This window comes from Hevea brasiliensis, chromosome 5 (genome assembly GCF_030052815.1).
Source record: "Hevea brasiliensis isolate MT/VB/25A 57/8 chromosome 5, ASM3005281v1, whole genome shotgun sequence".
NCBI classification, from domain to species: Eukaryota; Viridiplantae; Streptophyta; class Magnoliopsida; order Malpighiales; family Euphorbiaceae; genus Hevea; species Hevea brasiliensis.
In genome coordinates, this window is record NC_079497.1 from 681,746 (window position 1) to 702,231 (window position 20,486).

Below are 20,486 nucleotides of genomic sequence, written 5' to 3' on the forward strand. Positions count from 1 at the left end.
ATCAAAATTAATGATGTAGTCATTGTATTTTAAAAAATATATAATTTAGTCTATCACTTTTAATTATGTGAACTATTTGGCTTCTTCGTTCATTTTTGTCAATTAACTATCAGTCAATGGATTAAAAGTAATCGATAAGTGATAAAAGTGTTAATAATAGCAAAAGCTCAAAAGTGCTTCTTCCCTTAGATTTATTTTTGTTGGCTAGATAAAACTTTTTAATTTCAAGGTTAAATAATAATTGAGTATCACTTGTACTTTTCGACCATCTCATAAATAATTAAAATATCTAAAAAATTCAAGAAATAGTAATAAAAATAAAATAAAAATAAAAATTCTAATCAGCTTAAAATAGTTAAAATCCAATTTAAAACAAATAATTTTCCTGCAACGGTACTAAAAACTTGATGTGCTGTAAAATAGCTTTTATAGGATATATTGAAAAATCTCATTTCCACGAAGAGTTATGCTTAAATAGAAATTAAAGGAATAAACTGATTAAAATGCCAAAATTTAAAGATGTTAAAAATGAAATTGAAAATTAAAATTGATATTTGAGGAATTTAAGCTAAATTAAATAATTAATTAAATTAGATAACTAAAATTTAAACTGAAATTGCAAATTATAGGTTTGGGATGATTTAAATCTAACTTCAATAAAAATTAAAGTAATTATAGATATAGGGTTTTTCAATATTATTTGTATATAGTTTATCCCTAATTTAGCTAAATACATGAGATTTGCAATTTTTTAAGGAAATCAATTCTTATTTATTTGAAACCTTTCTCAAGCATTTCAAAGTTAATTTTTATCAAATTAAACTCTGTTTTCATGGTATTTCAAAATTGATAAAACCCATTTAAAGCTCTAATTGATTTTTAAATTTCTTTTAATATTCTTAGCTTATTTCTAACACCAAACAAACCAAGTTCATTGCATGATTATCTATCACAAACTTTCATTATTCAGTCCATCTATAAATGATGAAGACTTAACTCGATGAGAGCCCTTCATCAAACAAGATAATAAGCTCACAAGTAATAAATAAAAAATACAGTAAATCTCATTTAAATAACTAAATCAGTTTAAAAACTACGTTACAAGGCAATATTTACATACCTATCTCTAGAATCTCAATATTCTACTCACAAATCATAATTTCAAGACAAACTCAAGTAAAAAAATGAATAAAAAATGAAAATTTAACTTAAGGGAAAGAAAAACTCAATGAAAATAGCAAAGAATCTACCGCTGAAATGTTGGAGAAGACGTGCTCTTCAGCTGCCGCAAGAACAGTCCAATAATGCTCCCCTGTCTCCTTTACTTTCTAGTAAAAATCCTTTGCTTTCTCCTTCAGGTAAGAAAGAGAAAAAAAAGATCTTATATGAGTCTGCCATAAAAATTGGTTAAAAGACAAAATATTATAGAGTAAATATAATATATTAGGTCAGAGGACAACAAGTGTCACATAAGCATTTTTCATTAAAACGACACAAATTGAATTGGTTTTATTTTGTCTTGTATTGCAAATTGTGTAACTTTCTAGACAATTCTGAAATTCATTAGGTGCATCAACACAGGCTAAATGAGGTTGTGTCCTTGCTTGTGCAGCTTTCGGCTTGGCAAAAAAACTTCATTTATAATGATGACACAACCTGTAACTTTTTGTTTCTTTAAAACTCAACTTTAAATTTTTTTTCTTTTTAAAACTTTACACTTCAGCTCTAATTTCTTCTAAATGGCTGTTATAATCAAAATATTACTAAAATTCTCTAAATTTTACATACAAAATAAATAAATTCTATGAATTAAACTAAATAGTGTAAAAAATGTAAAATTAACTAAATAAAGACTAATATTTACTGTAAAAGCTATGAACAATTATACCTAAATAATGATATAAAATGCATGCATCACTATTGCTGTGATTATATCGTAACTATAATTTCAATACTTGTTTGAAATTATGTGATATTGTGTGTTAATCATAAGAAAAAAAGCTACAGTTTTTGCAATTTTCGTCGGCATTTTCTTAAAAAATGGAAAAGGGATAAAAGATAAGGTGTGAATTTAAAGTGCTACATATTTCAGTTTTTATAATTTCATAAATTAGTAAATTATATTTTATATTAAATGATATATGCAAATATAAATTAAAATTTGAACACCATTAATTGATATTTGAGGAAATAAGAAACGTAAGATTTTTTTTTTTATTATTGATAAAAATCCATAAATTTGAATATTTTTATATTATTATTGTGGAGTACACTCATTTATATATTTTTTCATTGCAGTGAATGCATAATATAATAAAGTCTAACTCTCTAATCCAAATTAAAAATAGATCATTTACAATCAGATTAATCTCAATCAGCAAGGTTAAAATAATAATAATAATAATAATAATAATAATAATAATAATAATAATAATAATACATAGCTATGGTCATCACTTTCAAATAAACCTTCGCGCAATTTGCGGAAGAAGAAGACCCATTCATATCAGCACGTTTCACGTGAACCTTTTACATTAGCGAGGCTTTCAACATCGCCGACCAAAGCCATTTTGAAGTTGACGGATAAAAATATCTAAACGCATAATAAAATAATTAGACTCTACTTCAACAAAATTATTTATTTAATTTTTTTAAAAAATATATTAATTATTTCTATATTTTTATTTTATTTATTATTTAATTTCACTATCCTATTTAAACAAAGTCTTAATTAGTCAATGTATTTAAAAAAAAATTATCATTTCAAAATTAAATAATTCAAGAATTTAAAAAAAATAAAATTTTATAAATGTATTTCTCAAATTATAAAAATTGAATAAAATTTAAATTAATACTTAAAATAAATAGAAGACCTAAAAAATAAATAAAATAAAATTATATAAATTAATTAATATATTTTTTAAAGATAGATCAAATAATTAATTTTATTCAAATAAATATTAAATAATAATTTTCTTAAATAATTATTAAATTGCTAGCATAAATATAGATAAATTATTATTTATTTTCTGAATTATATCAAAATTAATGATATAGTCATCGTATTTTAAAAAATATATAATTTAGTCCATCACTTTTAATTATGCAAACTATTTGGCTTCTTCATTCATTTTTTGTCAATTAACCATTAGCCAATGAACTAAAACTAATCAGTAAGTGATAAAAAGTGTTAATAATAGTAAAAATCCCAGGATGAAAATGTTTGTAACAGTAAAAATTTATAAATAAAAGTGTTTATCATTAACAATAAAAGTTGAGAGAAGTAAATGGAAGTTTAGAAATAAAATAATTAAAATTTAAGAATTAATTAATATTTTTGTAAAATATGAAATTAAATTATTAATTTTACTATAATACAAGAATTAAATGAAAATATTTGTATAGTTTTCAAAAAAAAAAAATGATAAAATTTGTATCAGAAAGTATATTTTTAAAATTGCTTCGATATGTAAAAATTGATTCAAATGTACCCTATAATAAATTTATAAAAAGAAAATAATAATAATAATAAATTCCTAGCTACCAATGCGTGCATTAGTTGAGAAAATCAAATAAAAGATAGTGCAGCACTATGGAATTATTCTTATTGTTGCACAATGGAATTATTGTCCTTGTTGTGGATGATGGGGATGGCCATGAGAAAACGGTTGCTTGGAAGTAGAGGAAAATGCATTCTGGCAATTTAGGTGGTGTTTGTTCTCGTAATCATACATACACTATACTAGTTGGACTATTCTCATTACATGCCAAATAATATCAAATCATCCATAATTAATGCTTTCCTTTTGATGTGATATGGAAATGGCCTCATGGTACGGAAATGCTTTTGAGACAAAATTCTATGTTTATATTGAGAGTCATTAGGAATGTTAGTGGGTGGGAGGATGGGTATAATATAGTCTTTATAATCCATGAAATAGCAATGATAATGTCAGAGATGAAATAATTATCAATTATTCATCCGTGGTTTTCTTGATACTTATGAACACTCATTTCTCTATTTGTGATTTATTATTTTATTATTATTATTATTATTATTATTAATTATATATATATATAGTACTGACTATTATTTGTTTTTATATATGTAAAAAAAATATTTTTTTTTTATGAAGGTTTTTCTCGGGTTTAGGAAGAAGGGGAAATAATGAAAAGAAAAGACATTGGACCAAAATATTTCATCTTGTGGGCTCTAATTACTCCATTTTCAATAACTAAAAAGACAGGATTGCCCCTTTTAATTTCAATTTTTTATAGCTTTATTTATTTTTTATTTAAATTTAATATATATATATATATATATATATATATATATGATTTTAATAATTAAGTCTCAAAATAGCAGTTGATGCAGATAAAAACAACTATAAGACAGTGAAGGAGAGAAAGCAGCCAAAGCCAACTCTCTATCTACGAACTATATGACAAAACAGAATTATTACATATTTATGCGCTCATTTATCCAAAAACATAAATTAATTCAAGTGGACGGCAGCTCCCTTCATTCCCCAATTTTGTGTTTCTCTTTGGATTATTAGGATACATTTTTTTTAATTGAAATTATATATATATATATATTTTTTATAAATTACTCTAAAATCACTTACTGTTCAAACTTAATTTTCATTTCATTATATTTAATTGATGATGCATTCATTTCAAATATAAATTATAAACTTAACAATAAATATATTCTCTTTAATATACAGTTACATCAACGGTTTTATGTTATTTTTTTTTTATAAAAAAAAAAGTTAAAAACTTTCTATTCTTTTTTTTTTTTTATTTTTATTATATTATTTCTTATAATAAATATAATATTATTATTCTCTTCTAAAATAATAAAATGTATTATTTTAATTACATTATTCATCATCATAAAAAGATATCTTCAACTATGAGACAATAATCAATAATAATTTTTTTCTTTTAATTATATATATTTTTTTATTAATGACAAAAGTTCCTTTTCTATGAGTTAAAAGCCTCTTATTTATAATATAATATTAGATTATATTATAAATAAAAATTTATTTAATTCAAAAATAATACTATAATAAGAATTGCTCAGTATAAAAAAATAAAATAAAATTTTTTCTAATTAAAAAATATTTCTCCTATTCCAATAAAAAAAGAATATATCTCATCTAAATCTGCAACCCACGATTATAAGAATATGTGATAAGCCTTGGTTGGGCAATATTGACGTTGGAGCAGTGGGAATGGAAATGGCCGACTGGGAAAATGATAATTAGAGGATCTAGTGGTGTGGTCCCAAAAAGGACAACCCAATCAAATATAACGGAGAAATTGTCCGTCTGTGATCTCTTCAACGCGTATGGTTGGCAAAGCAGTTGACTCCCTTTTTGTTTTTTTTTTTTTTGACGTAGATAAGCGGCTATCCCACCCTTTGTTATGAACAAGAGCCGTCGTTTTTGAATAAAAGCAAAAATGGCAAATCCACGTCCGCTGTCCCACCGCGTCAATGGACCATTTTTTAGCTATTAAGCGGCTGCCAAAATTCCTAGCTGGATTATGTTTTACGTCTAAACTAACTTATTTTATATTATTACGATTAAATTATTATTTAATTTTTATATTTTAATAAAATTAATTATTTAATTTTATTTTTATTAAATTATTTAATTATTCTATTAACTGTTTTATTAGTTAATATTAATTAAATTATTATTTAAAATTTTTTATTTTATCAAAATTAATTAATTATTATTTTTTAAAAAAATTAATTATTTAACTCTATAATTATTTTTTAATCTAAATTATCTTAATTTCTTTCTTTATTTATCTCTTTTTTTTTCTTCTCTTCTGTATTCACGCATTTCTCTTCTTATTTTTTCTTTATTTATTTTCTTCTATTGATAAAAATGATATAAATTGTGTTTATAAAAAAAATTAATTAATTTTTTAAAATTTTAAATAATTAAATAAAATTATTTTTTAATAAAAAATATAAAAATAATATTAAAAAAAATAAAATTAGATTTAATCTCTATATAACAAAATTTTATTTTTATCTAATAATATATTTTTAAATTTTTTAAAAATATATAAATTAATTAATTAATTTTATTAAATTAATTAATTAATTTATATATTAAATTTTTTAAAAATATATAAATTAATTAATTAATTTTATTAAATTAATTAATTAATTTTACTAAATTAATATATTTTATTAAATTAAAAATTAAATAATTTAAATAATATTTTTTAAAAAATATATAATAATAAAATAATATTTTTCCTTTTGTAATGTTTAAAACGTTTTGGAAAGCTATTATATTATAATACTAATAATGCATCATCTTGTAGCTGTGGCACAATATCTCTTATTAATTAAATAAATTAATCTCTCTTGTACTTGGAGCTGTAGGCTATAAGATGGAGGACCAAAGGCTGCAGGTTTTTCAGCCTTTCCGCCTCAGGGTTGAAACCTACCCCTTATAACACATCTTCTTTGATTCTCGTTTTCTCCACAAAACTTCCTGCACCACTCCACTTGATAGGTAAATCTTTTTTTTCTTTTTTGGGTTTGGGGGGGGGGGGGGGGGGGGGGGGTGTGGTGGTGGTGTTCATATTTCTGATTTCTTGTGGAAGAATTTATTTATTTATTTTTTAGATTTCATGGCCGGTTCTGTTTCTGTAGCAACCCTTTGGCTTTGATTTTAAACTCTTGCTTTTGAGGTTATAATTGTGTTAAAAATCTGTTATTTCTTCTTGCAATGAACATAGCAAACTTCTTTAAATCCCAGTTGAGATTTCTCTTTCTGGACGTTGCTTTCTTCTTTTTATTTTATTCATGCTTGTCTTCGATTATTTGTGGAATCGGATATGTTTTGTGTGAATGGAACTGTGATATCGGCTTTGAGAATTGATTACTGGAATGAAGGAAAGGGGAAAACTAGAGCAATTATTTCCCTTTGGGTTGTAAAACTTTCTTTTTCTTGGTAGCAAATTGTTGATGATTCTTGGTATCCTAATTTACTATCGATTCCCAAGTTGTGTGAAATTTCCATATTCTCCTAGATTGTGTAATTTCATCTTATTTTTTTGCTGATGGTAGTCCAGAGAGTAAACTAACCATGGAATTCCGATATTGTAGTTATAATGAGTAAAACTGTAACCTTGTATGTCATTTTGTTGTAATAAGAGCTTTTTCTCCCATGCTGTTTAAATTCAGGTGAACGTCTGTTTCATTTGCCGGTGGGTTCAAACTTTAGTCATCTTCTGCCAAGGGTTTCACAGTTCATCCTTTTCCATCTTCATCAGTACAGAATTCTCTAGTCTTATCACAAAAAAATAGGGAATGCTGAAAGATGTTGAAATTCATATTTTCTTCCGCTGAATTTGACCAGGTCATAGCTCCATGTGGGCTACCATCTTACATCCTTTATGATGAGGCAGACAATTTAACTTACTGCCCATATCATAGTGCTCAAACGCCTGGCGAGCCAAGAAAAACAGGAGTGTCAAAGCACGATGTATGTGAAGATGGTTGAGCTTTTAGGCTCTTGAGAGCAATTCCGTAAATACCTATATCAGTTATATTGCATTAGCAGGTATAGTAGTTTTTTCTTGTGTGTTCAAATATTGTAGCTTGAAATGGAAAACAAAGCTCACGTGTTGATGCAGAAGTATGAGATGGGTAGATTGTTGGGCCAAGGAACCTTTGCCAAGGTCCATTATGCTAGGAATCTTCGAACTGGTACGAGTGTAGCCATCAAGATAATTGACAAAGAGAAGGTACTGAAGGTTGGATTGATGGATCAGATCAAACGAGAAATTTCAGTTATGAAACTGGTTAGACATCCAAATATTGTAGAACTTTATGAGGTAATGGCTACCAAAACCAAGATTTACTTTGTCCTGGAGTATATTAAAGGTGGTGAGCTCTTCAACAAAGTGGCCAAGGAGAAGCTGAAGGAGGATGTTGCAAGAAAATATTTTGAACAGTTGATCAGTGCAGTTGATTATTGCCACAGTAGAGGAGTCTCTCATCGTGATCTGAAACCAGAAAACCTACTCTTGGATGAGGATGGGAATCTTAAGGTTTCAGATTTTGGTTTAAGTGCCCTAGCTGAATGTAAGCGACAGGATGGGTTACTTCATACAATGTGTGGGACCCCTGCTTATGTTGCTCCGGAAGTGGTAAAAAGAAAAGGGTATGATGGATCCAAAGCTGATATTTGGTCATGTGGGGTGATTTTGTATGTTCTACTGGCTGGGTATCTGCCATTCTATGACACAAATCTCATGGAGATGTATAGGAAAATTGCGAAGGCAGAATTTATATCCCCCAGTTGGTTTGCACCTGAAGTATGCGAGCTTCTATCAAACATCCTGGATCCAAACCCTAGCACAAGGATATCCATGGCCAAAATAATGGAAAATCCTTGGTTTCATAAGGATTTGGAACCTCAATCCCTAATTGTGGAGACAGACACAAAAGAATCAGCTTATCTGGATTATGATGCTGTGTTTAATGTGAATGAGAGTAGCTGTGCTGTCACAGAGTCCAAGCAAGAATTAGGAAAACCTTGCAACTTGAATGCGTTTGATATCATCTCCTATTCTGCAGGCTTTGACTTGTCTGGCTTGTTTGAGGAAAAAGAGAAGAAGAAAGAGTTGCGGTTTACTTCAAACAAGCCTGCTTCAATCATCATCTCAAAGCTAGAAGACATTGCTAAGTGTCTGAGGCTGAAAATAAAGAAGAAGGACGCAGGCTTGTTGAAATTTGAAGGTTCAAAGGAAGGCAGGAAAGGAGCTTTGGGCATAGATGCAGAAATCTTTGAGATCACTCCTTGTTTTCATTTGGTGGAAATGAAAAAGTCCAGTGGAGATACGGTGGAGTATCAGACGGTATTGAAACAAGAGATTAGACCTGCACTCAAAGACATTATTTGGACATGGGAAGGAGAACAGCAGCAACAACTACTAAAACAACAAGAGCAGCAAGAGCTACAGCCTTCTTATTTATGTGCATTGCAGGCAGCTTCGCCTCATACCACAAACTAAACAAATATAACCATCCTTGGCCTCTATGTTTATGGTTGTGACAGTATATATCTTTACCGGAGTAAATTGAGTGGATGTTTCAAGATGTGTATATATTTATCGGCTGTATTTAATCATATCCCTGCTTGATCAACCATCACTAAAATGCGCTAATTTTCTGTTTTGTGATTATGAGACCATCAGCAAGGTCAGAAACCATTATCCGCAGGAGGTGTTCTATTCCACGTGAGAGTTTTGACTATTTGTTGTATCATTGATAGGATTTGTACTTGTATTCGTTCGAAAACGAGCCCATTAATTAACATGAACAATTACACTAGTGGAATTAATGCATTAATAATCATTCTACACTTTTCCTCCTATACAGAAAACAGGAAAGCTGGGAATATTAAAAAAACAGAAATTTGAAAAATAAAATGATGACAAAAACGATGGTTTTAGCATCATCGCTTACAAAGAGACAAAATTAGGAAAAAGGAAATATCAATCTAATGACATACCCCTCCAAAAGTAACCTCAACTAGCCCCAGAAACTCTACAAAACAGGTGTCACCGAGGAGAGGTCAAGCATGTTGCAAGTGGAAATCGAAATCTTGCAAGTGGAAAGCATTGGGTTGCAAATGCCAGTCACCATCACTGATATGAATATCAATCTGAGTCGATACTCTTACATGCGTTAACACATACAAAGAAATTGGTGGAGACGGTAAAAGAAAGTTGGGATGCATTTCGCTAATGCGTTTGTTGTGTGCTTCCTTTGTTGTCTCTCTCTATGACACGTCCTTTTATTTATTTCATACTAGTATATACAGTCCCATTGACATAATTCCATCCTTTTTAAGAGTACTATTAACAGTTTCCTGCCACATCGTTCAATCTAAATATCGATTTCAATTCTCGGTATTTGTCTCAGATCCATAATGGCTAATTATGGAGTAATAAAACTGCTGAGCCAACGGACCACAGCTTCTCGCTTCTTCGTTCTCACCTAATTTTACCACGCTCATCAATACTGCAACCTAATCCTCAATTTGCCGCCAACCAGGATTAAACTTCATCCGACAGCGCAGAACCTCGAGCTGCGCTAGTTCATTAAGGAGGAAAATTAAGGGAATTTTCAATTTCCATGTGTTTTTAATAGGGATGGAGGGGGGTCTCACAGTCATGGAAAAGTGAACCTAAGTAGAAGACGACAATAGGGTACTTTCTAATAACAGCAACACCACCATCTGTTAGTATCATTTCATTAAACATCCATTCAGAAGCTACCACTAAGAGGAGGTATAGCTCCCCATTCTCAAACGAACAAATTTTCCTCAACAAGGGGACACCCCCTCCCCTATGCCGAAAAAGAAGTTGTTAAAAGTTGACAACTACTTGTTACCTGATGCACAACAGCACAAGTGAATGCATGCCACGCGTATTCCTATCCATTCTACAACGCAAGTAAAATCAATCTCCCTTATAAAGAAGAGGAGGAAGATACAATCCCCGTCCAGTATTCTAAACTCTCCTACAAAAGAGGAAGTTTGCCTCTTCTGAACAGGTAGTGTAATCAAGTCCCTCATACTGTTACTCTTTTTGTTTTTTTTTTTTTTCTTTTTTCTTTTTTTTTCCCTAATCAAATGACCAAAGCGACTGTACATCTGGGCTTGGGAATAAACCACCAATATTGGGCCTAGTGACAGATGTTTTCCCAACACCACCTCCTGAACCTTGCACAGTCCAGTCCTTCCTGCCAAACAAAAGAGAAAGGAAATCAGAAATTAGATTATCGCTGCCAAATTCCAAACAAGAAATCAATTCAAATGCACGCAAGTAATATTGCCAAAGCATAAACAATCATCAAACAGAAAAATCAATGGCATTCCATCACATAGATCAGCTAAAGCATCAACATAAAATCTTGAAGACAGCAAGCTCAGAACTTTCAAAAATACAATCCTTTTTTGAAAGGAAAAGGAAAACATTCTGTACTCAATATGTAAGAAACGTATTCTTGACCAGAAATAATTCAGTAAACATGTGCTTACCATGCGGATGATATTTAGCCATTGGATCAATTGAAAGACACTATTTCCAATGGGTTGAAAATTCAAGTGCACAGTAAGCACATGCACACCAAATCATTATCCTTTCTCAACTTCAGTAAATCATGTCAAGATTTTACTGATTGCAGCCACCTCTAAGGTTTTCAGCAAGTCAAATAGTCGACTACTGGCATTTATCTCACCATGTTTTCATGTGACATTCACACACTACATTTGAATGCTTGGGCAACAAAAGATCCAAGTGTCAAAATTGAAATAATTCACAATTATAGGTGCATTTCATAACTTCATGATTATACAGTTCACACCCAACTCTCCTATCTTCTATCTTAAATAAATTTGACCAATAAGAGACCTTTAGTCAACATCGTAATGGCCAATGCCCTATAGATTTAGATCATTTAGCAAATGAAACCAAATTTTTATCAAGCAAATAAAAATTATTTTGATTGTACTAATGTAGAGAAGCCCCAACTAGTTTGAGATCAAGGCTTAGTTCTTGTTGTATAACTGTTGAGAATCACAGCAAGAGTAGATTGTAAGGTATACAAAAAGGAAAAGGAAAGAGTATCTACATGTCCAGGAAAACAGCAATCAGGCAGATCCCTTTATGAATACCCACTCTAAAGGTAACTTTAGTCACAATAACTGTAGTTATACATAAACAAGGGCATGGGCATGTGCATGTCAAGTGATGACCTGCCAGACTCGGTGAGGTCAAACCTGAATGCACTGGCTGAAAATTCAACTTGAAACACTAGTTCAAGGTTGGGCTGAAAGTTCCACTCCTACTACAATCCAGGAGAACAAAGGCTACAGAAAATATGTGTGCATTACAAAACCATTGAATGTGGGCAGGTAAAAGACTTTTGGCAAGAAAAGAACCATTGACGATATGAAATGAAAGTGCAAGGATATAAGCATGGATGGACTTCTTTTTTTCAAAGGGATTGACACGATGAAGAGAACAAGTTGATTAGTTAGAAGTTTGCAAGAGAATTTCATGAACTTGGGAAGAAATGAGGCTAAGTGTACGGACATACATTTGAGTCAGACAACACTAGGGTATCCAAAGAATTGCCAGCAAATGATTATTATTACAATAATTATCTCTTATCTTTCATTCTTCAGAATTTCAGAAATGCCGTAATGCATCAAGCAGGTACAATATTCCCACCCATCTAATTAAAGTTATCTAAATGGATCTTTGATCAAACTCTAAATCAATGACAAAAATCAGATGAAAATTTTCTAATTTTGTCCCATGTGCAAAACCAATATTCCAGGTAAGAAACTTGATATAAGAGAGGTTCATAGGAAGATGCACTCACATGGACCAACAATTAGCTGGAGACAGCTCAAAAGGATGGTTGGTTACAGTGCCTGTAGGACTCCCATAAATTATTTCATTCTGAATATTCTCTTCCTGAGCTTTCAGAGAGAAATGGCTATCACTCCCTGACAATGGTGGGAAAAAGGCATTCTGTGACCACGGATCATTATCACTTGAACCACTAACTGGACTAAACACCCCACTATTCTGGCCATTGCCAAGAAAAACCTTCTGTGGAGAATGAGTACCAGAAAGGACTTGGTCATCTTTTGAAAAAAAGGAAGCTGAAGACTGCAAGACATCTTCCATGGTTGATCTGCTCCGATCTGGGGGTAAAAGCCAGCTTCCCGGCCCACCCACCAAACCTAAACCATCCTGACCAAGAGGAGAACTGTTCCACATTTGCCATGTTCCCTTTTCATTAACATGCACATCATCCACGGGCAGGGTGTGCAAATCTTGAGCCTTAGGACTAGTAGGGAACCAATTAGATCCATTATGCTTCTCATCAGCAACTCGGAGTCGAGACAACGGAGACTCAATTGGAGATGGCTTGTTAGCTTCAGAAGATGCAGATAAATTCTTCAAAGCATGAGGCCTTTCCAATCCCATGTCTGATGCAAAACCAGTCCCCAGGTCCAACTGGAAATTATCAAGTGACTCTGATACAGGCCCAAGCAATGATATTGGATCAGGAACATAACATGGATCTTCAAAAAGCTCAGGTTCCTCGGGCATTAAGTCATGGGGCCCTTCAACAACACACGGAAAAATGGGTTCAATGGGAGGTGAGAAGCCTAAACTACTGCTACTGGATATATTCAGATGTGTAGAGAGAGTAAATGGTGATGGCAGCCCAAAATTGACTGGATTATCAAATGCTTGCAGTGATGATGATTGCCCATGTAACTGTGGGCTTTGAACTTCTGCTTGGGGCTTTGAATTTGGCCTACTAATGACATTTGTATTTGAGGATGAAGAAGTAGAAGATGTGCGTGTAAATAATTGTTGCCATGATTTTTTAGGTGCCGTCCTTGCTTGCAGTTCTGAGTGCACCTGTCATGAAAAGGTCAACAATGTAATTCTGATTTTCTTTCAAACGCAGTGCAAATGTATACCATCATTGTAAAAAAAAATTTCACGAATCCTGCAGTACCATAATGAGACTATTGACTTGCTTATCAAAATATATATGCATAATATAGACTCAACCCACAAAAAGTATGGGCAGCTAATCAATACAACAACAACAAAATCTAAGCTTTAATCCCAAACTAGTTTAGGTCAACTATATGGATCCTAGCTAACCAATACAACAACAGCAGCTAACCAATAATGGGAGAAAATTTTCAGTAAGAATCTACAATAGGCAGTCAAACTTTTACATCAAAACTAAGTAAAATTAACTCAAACGTCAATCAATCATAATTGCTAAAATTACATTCTTTCGAAACTACTTTTAGAAATTGGTCATATCAAGATCTCTAATGAATTCACAACTGACACAAGCACATCATGAGGACAAACTGAACAGAGGATGATGGAGTGATTTCTGCATACCTTACTCAGGTCAACAGTAAACATCATAAATAAATAAATAAAAGTGAGATTTACAGGAAGGTAACTTACAGGACGGTTTACATTCTTATCATCTCCATTCATAAATGATTTCCCAGTTAGGCACTCAGGTGGACATATATCCCTCCTACAGGCAGAAGCATGGCCATGATCTACAGAACTGTTAAACTTATTTTCTTTTGTAACATTAGCAGGAGTATTAGCAGACTTTCCAAGGAAATCACTTCCTGTAAAAGCTCTAGAAGAAGACAAAAATGTACCCCTCATTCGATCCAGATACCTAGTTCCATCATTTCCACGGTTATAATTGCTTGCAGACAGATGCTTTGTACCATGTCCTGATTCAGTGCTCTGGCCTTTCACATTGTCGTTCCCAGACTTTTGATGTTCCCGACGGTCAGCTTCACTCTTCTTCTCATAGTCCTGCTTCCGCTCGCTTTCCTTATCAGCTTTCTTTTCCATCTCTTCAGCATCAGAATTACTCTTACTTGAACCCTTGTCTTTTTCTTTCCTTCTTTCCTGCCGCCTCTTCTCTGCTTCCTTCTTACTATCCTTCTCCCGGATGGTTGGTGAAGATTTGGTTCGATCTTTTTCAGCCTCCATTTTCTCATCCCTCAGCCTCCTACGTTCCTCAACCAATCTTGCAACCTCCTCCCTTTGCTTTCTTTCTTCCTCCTCCAAAAGCTCCTTCTCTAACCTAGCCTGTCTTTTCTCTTCAGCTTTTCTGCGTGCTTTTTCTCCTTTAGTCTCATGATAATTTGCCCCATTCTCACCCCTTTTAGTCAAAATCCCCCTATGATCTGCATCAGAAGAAGAGTCCTCCTTTGATGAACTAATTCTAAAAACCTTTCTCCAAATCCACCTAATGCTCAAGAAAAAAGAAGTCAACAGCTTACATGCAGACAGCACAACACCTGAATAAGATTTCTCAGCCAAACAATTCTCATCGCCTCCAAAATATCCACTCCCATTCTTCCGCCAATAATTAGATTTCCCGGCAATAGACCCACCAGCCCAATTGCCGTTTTCTAACCAATCCTGACTGCACATCCATCCATTGTCAGACCAGGCCTTCCCGTTCAATATTTTCCCACCCCTGCCAACCAGATCCTTAATAATCCCAGAATTAGACATTCCCAATCCAGGAGGTACAGGCAAGTCTAAAACTGGCCTCTTGGAAATATGGCCACAATAAGCACACATAAATCTACCACCACCTGGATTCTGATCCCTATATGGTGTCAAGCAGTTTCTGCACCTTCTTGTTGCAGTCTTTCGAAGCTTCTGCAATTCAATTGCTTCAGACCTTTTTCTCTCCCTCAACCGTGCATTTCTACGCACACGCCAAGCAGACAGCTGAGGCATTAAAATTTCATACCAAAAAAGAGTGACCAAAAGCACAAAAACACAAGCGAGCCTGGGTGAGGTTATCTCAAATCGAAAAGCAGGTGGCAGAAGCTGTGACAGAGCCCACAATCCTATAAGAGGAATTACTAACCAAGGCAGCATAGTAGCAACCCGGCGAGACCACTTCTGGATCACACACAGTATACACATTATCCTCCTAACCCACACCTATCTTCCCCGTGTTGAAACCGAACGAAAAAAAAAACCCCTACAAATTGGAATAAAAAATTCCACCCCTCAAAACAATGCCTCAATTGAAAACCCTAATTCCTAACGTCCCGTCGAAATCGAACATGAATGCAGAGAAATTCGTCGAAACTTCAAGAACCCTAACAGCATTGGAAAAAAAAAATACAAATATCGAATCCGTCAAGGAAAAAAAAAAAAAAGCCAAATACCTTAACCAACATTAACGTTTGAAAAATAGAGATTAATCGGAAACGACCAAGCTCAAGAAACTGATAAGATTTAGGGTTTCTAGAAAACGGTGCCGTACGGAGCTGGCACAAATGAGAGGGAGATTTGAAGACTTACAGATTGCGATTCCATGGTGATTGGTGTTTATTGTAATATCGGGAAAAAAAAATGGGAGCGAAAAGTATTAATACGGCTGCGAGTCGGGTCCTGCGGCGGATTCGGGTCGAGGGCGGTGGGTGTGACTCGTTCTTCCGTTCTTACCAGCGAAGAAACTGTGAGAATATACGAGAGAGAGAGAGAGAGTGCGAAAAAAGATAAGAGAGAAGAAGAAGAAAATTAAACGCCGTAAGGCAAATCAATTTTTATAAGCAATCGTTAAACCGGAAAGTCTTGGACCGGCATATGTAATTACTAATTCCACACCAGTTAAATAATACAAATTCGTATTATTTTTTTCTTCCTAGTCATTATAAATTACTCTTTATATTTTATGTAGATGGACACAAGGGAAGGGTTCTCCCGCTGTAAAAAAATTCTGCTGGACCAATAATTTTCTATTTTTTTTAATAAATTTTGAGTTATTAAATATATTTAATTTTGATGTACGTATACTTGAATATAATTAAAGAATCACAAGTTATACATTTATTATTATTCACAATAAAATTTATATATCATTACAAAAGAAGTTTCTTAATTGATTTTCCTTTAATTAGATTATTGTAGGATTTTATTCAGTAATTAATATTACATATGAACTAAAATTAATTATTTTAATGTTATCCAATATTAATTGATATTTATTTTAATTAATACAAATCCTAATTATACAATGATTATTTTATTTAAAGTAAATCATAATTCTAATTGTATAAGGATATTTGATGAACGTATCATATTAAGTATTGGATATATATATATATATATATATATATATATATATAAGCTGATTCTCTCTCTACCTATAAAGTTACACACATTCTCTTTCATAAAGTCAGAGATATTAGGATCATCTCAAGAAAGTCTTCCATTGCTAAAGTATTATGTGTAAATTAAGAAGAGTGCTAAAGTATTGTGTGTAAATTAAGAAGAGTCAAGAGGGAGAAATCAATTTGTTGAATTAAAGGATCTCTCTCAATTACTACAATGACTCAAGTAAAATTCCGCATCAAGTACGCTTTTTAGATCTGTGAGAATTTATAAGTTCAAGATCCATTATTAGGGTGATAGTTGAATCTTACGTTTATAATTCACATTATGTTTATGATTGTTATAATATATTAAGATTAATTTTATATATGGTATCAGAGCTCTGGGTTTTGAATAATTAAATTTCTCCATTAAATTTATGGTGAATTTATAAGTTCAAGATCCATTATTAGGGTGATAGTTGAATCTTACGTTTATAATTCACATTATGTTTATGATTGTTATAATATATTAAGATTAATTTTATATATGGTATCAGAGCCCTGGGTTTTGAATAATTAAATTTCTCCATTAAATTTATGGTGATGAACATAATATTAAAGATCTTACTTGTTATTAGATATAGGTAGGATTAAAGTGTAGATCGTGAAAGTTTTATGATTAACGTTAATGATTAAAATGATTAAAATAATATTATTAAAATTTGACCCAATTAAATTTTGGGCATGAAGATTATTAACACGACGAAAAATAGTGTTATAAAAGGATTTAAGTTTAAGATTATATTTTCTCAAAAGAAATAAATTAAAAGAAAAAAAATATATGTTTTATACTCAATCTAATTAAGATTTATAATTAAACCTAATGAATAAATAAATATTAGGTTTATTAAGATATATAATTTATATGCATGATTTATGATATTTGTTTTAAATTGTTAGTCACCAAAGTGGCCAAATTAAAATAAAATAAAAATAATAGTTTATTAGTCATCAAAGTGGCCGAATTATGAATGATGTTTACATGCATATAAAAATTATCAATTATCCGTACTAATAGATGCCTATAATGAAAAGTGGATTAATTGATACCCATTAGTCATCAGAACTTAAGGATTTTACCCAAAAGTAAATTAATTATTCTATGATAGTGAGAATTATGAGGACAATAATATTTTATCAAATATATATTGGATGTTCAAAGATAACATGTATATTTGATGTAATTTAATTATTGTCCAATCAAGTTTAAGGGCATTTTATTTATGATAGTATATTGTAGTATCTACCCAAAGGAGAACTATAATATACTCTAATTATTAAAGTTATCTGAATCTATTTTGAGCATATAAATATAATATTGCAGCTTTTCTCTTCATTCGCAGGCTTAATATGTTATTATTTTAATGGGTTGAACTTCTTTGAATAGTGTGAGCAAGTCAAGTTCTATTTAGGTGTCTTGAACCTTGACTTCGCATTATTGGAAAGTTAACTTGCTATTATTATGGATACAAGTAGTGAGGAAGAGAAGTTATATCATAAGCAATAGGAATTGGTAAACAAATTGAGCCTTATGTTTTTGCTAATGACTATTGTCAATGTAACACCCTCATTATAGCAATTCCGTACATTCTACTGTTCCGATGACTGGTGTCGGTCCGGACAGCTAGAACATCTGAAAAAATAATTAGACTAGAGTGAGGAGTCATAAATAACTCAGATATTAATAAGAAAAATTTAAGAAAAATTTTAGAAATAAAATACAACCAAGTTAAATGAACCGGTGCCCTAACGATGGGTAACCTAATGAGAAGTTGCGGTTCTCGCAACTAGGAGCCCTAGACCCAGGAAAAAAATTATAAAATAATTTTTGTGACTCCAGAGAAGGGTCATTGAGGTTCTTATGGCATTAGAATGCCAAGGAAATGCTTAGAAAAATTTTTCAATCGGTACAGACAATTTTGGCCCGTTAAGTCAAACGAAGGGCATTTTGGTCATTTCGTCTTCAGAGATAATTTTTGGCCAACTTATCCAGTTAAGCAAATAATTATTATGATTTAAAATATGAATAAATATTGCTAAAAATTAAATTGGAAATGAGTAGAGAAGAGAAGAGAAGAAAATGAAAGAAAATGCTAATTATGACATCATATGATGTCATTTAAATTTCCTCCACCAATCACAATTTGTTAAACTCATTAAAAGAGATAAAAGAGATCAAAAAATTGAAAAACCAATCTATATCTTCAACCTTTGGGCAGCAAAAAACGTTGAGAGAGAGAGAGAAGAGATTCTACCATTTTCAAGCTTAAAAGCTTGAATTTCCTCTCCATTTGTTCACCAAAATTGCCAAGTCCCTTCACAAAAATTTGATCTTTCACCTAGAAAAAGCTATCGGCAGCCAAAGAAGAAGAGATTAGGGAGGTTTAATCAAGGTTAAGTGAAGCTCAAAAAGGTTAGTGCACTAAACAATTTCTTTTCTTTCTTTAATCTTGTAAGCATGCTAAATCAAGTAGAAATTGTGTAAAATTAAAAGAAAAACTTGAGTAAATGAAATCTCTAAATTTGGCAGCCATGAGAAAGTTTAAGGATTGTTGGTTTTTGATGAAATTAAGTGGCATAATTATTTTATTGATGAGTATAAATGATGGATAAAGTGATTTGGTATGAGTTTGGTGTGTGTATGCCATGAATTGGAAATTGGAGTTAGGGTTTGAGCATGAAATTGAGGCTTTGATCATGTGATGATGAAAATTGGTTTTAATGGTCAATTAGTGACCATTTAGTTCTGTTTAAATAAAAAATGAAGTGTGTTAAGTAGTGTAATTTAGATTTGGTGTGGCTGCCCATGGTGACCTGCAGAATTGGACATGAGTCCAGCAGGTTTGGGCAGCAATAACTTGAATTATAGAGGTCCAATTGGTGCAAGAACAATTGAACATGAAACTAAACACATAATGGCACAACTTTGGTGAAGAAACCATGCTCATAAAACCAAACCAAGTGGACCAAAAGCTTACCCTAATCCGGGTGACCTGCAGTCTGTTTCTGCAAAATAACCAAATGTATAGTGTTTGGTCATTTGGCCATAACTCAGTGTAGAATGGTCCAATTGACCTGAAATTTCACCAGCAACAAGCTGAGATATAGACCAACAACTTTCATGAAGAAACCTAACTCAAATTATGATCAGAACCTATCCAACAAGTTAGTTGCATTCACTGTTCACTGCACTATAGATATGGTCAGTCCAGAAAAATTTCAATTCGGCCAGTTGTGTTTTTTGGATCATAACTTGAGCTACAAAACTCCAAATAGAGTGATTCAAAAAAGGAAATGCAACTAAACAAAATAAGAAACAACTTTCATGTTGATTAGTTTGCCAAATTTCCACTGTTAAATTGACCAATGGAATAGTAAAAATAAGGCATAAAAAGTGAAAATTCTGCCCAACTAACATTAAGCTTAGAAAATGGTATTGGCAACCAATACCAACAAATTTTGAATGCAAAATGTGGTATCTTGGAGAACTTAGGTTCAATAAATTTATTATGTATTAAAAAGTCAATAATTTGAGTAAATAGTAATGTGAATAGTAATACAAAGACACAAAGTATAATAACTAAATTGGTAGAGGAAATTAAGGTATGAAATTTGGAATCCATGAAACATTCATGGATTACTTGAAATAGAAATAGTAATTCACCTAAATGA

The 20,486-nt window shown here is 31.6% G+C and overlaps 2 protein-coding genes across 4 annotated transcripts; one reads left to right on the forward strand and one right to left on the reverse strand.

Annotated features, from left to right (window-relative positions):
- Positions 1-6,389: 6,389 nt before the first annotated feature.
- On the forward strand, positions 6,390-9,173 carry LOC110651551 (CBL-interacting protein kinase 2-like). Of its 2 annotated transcripts, XM_058146455.1 has the most exons (3): positions 6,390-6,548; positions 7,223-7,601; positions 7,675-9,173. In XM_058146455.1, exon 3 carries the CDS (start codon positions 7,684-7,686, stop codon positions 9,055-9,057), a length of 1,374 nt encoding a protein of 457 aa, XP_058002438.1. In that variant the 5' UTR covers positions 6,390-6,548; positions 7,223-7,601; positions 7,675-7,683; the 3' UTR covers positions 9,058-9,173. The 2 variants fall into 2 exon arrangements, with proteins under 2 accessions (XP_058002438.1, XP_058002437.1); XM_058146454.1 differs by having other exon boundaries at positions 7,223-9,173.
- Positions 9,174-10,261: 1,088 nt separating this feature from the next.
- LOC110651550 (uncharacterized) lies at positions 10,262-16,173 on the reverse strand. 2 transcript variants are annotated; one of them, XM_021806914.2, is made up of 4 exons: positions 15,961-16,173; positions 14,071-15,755; positions 12,440-13,497; positions 10,262-10,792 (listed from the first exon to the last, which is right to left on the reverse strand). In XM_021806914.2, the coding sequence occupies exons 2-4, from the start codon at positions 15,574-15,576 to the stop codon at positions 10,675-10,677; spliced, it is 2,682 nt and encodes an 893-aa protein (XP_021662606.2). In that variant the 5' UTR covers positions 15,577-15,755; positions 15,961-16,173; the 3' UTR covers positions 10,262-10,674. The 2 variants fall into 2 exon arrangements, with proteins under 2 accessions (XP_021662606.2, XP_021662607.2); XM_021806915.2 differs by having other exon boundaries at positions 14,071-16,173.
- Between the last annotated feature and the right edge of the window lie 4,313 nt (positions 16,174-20,486).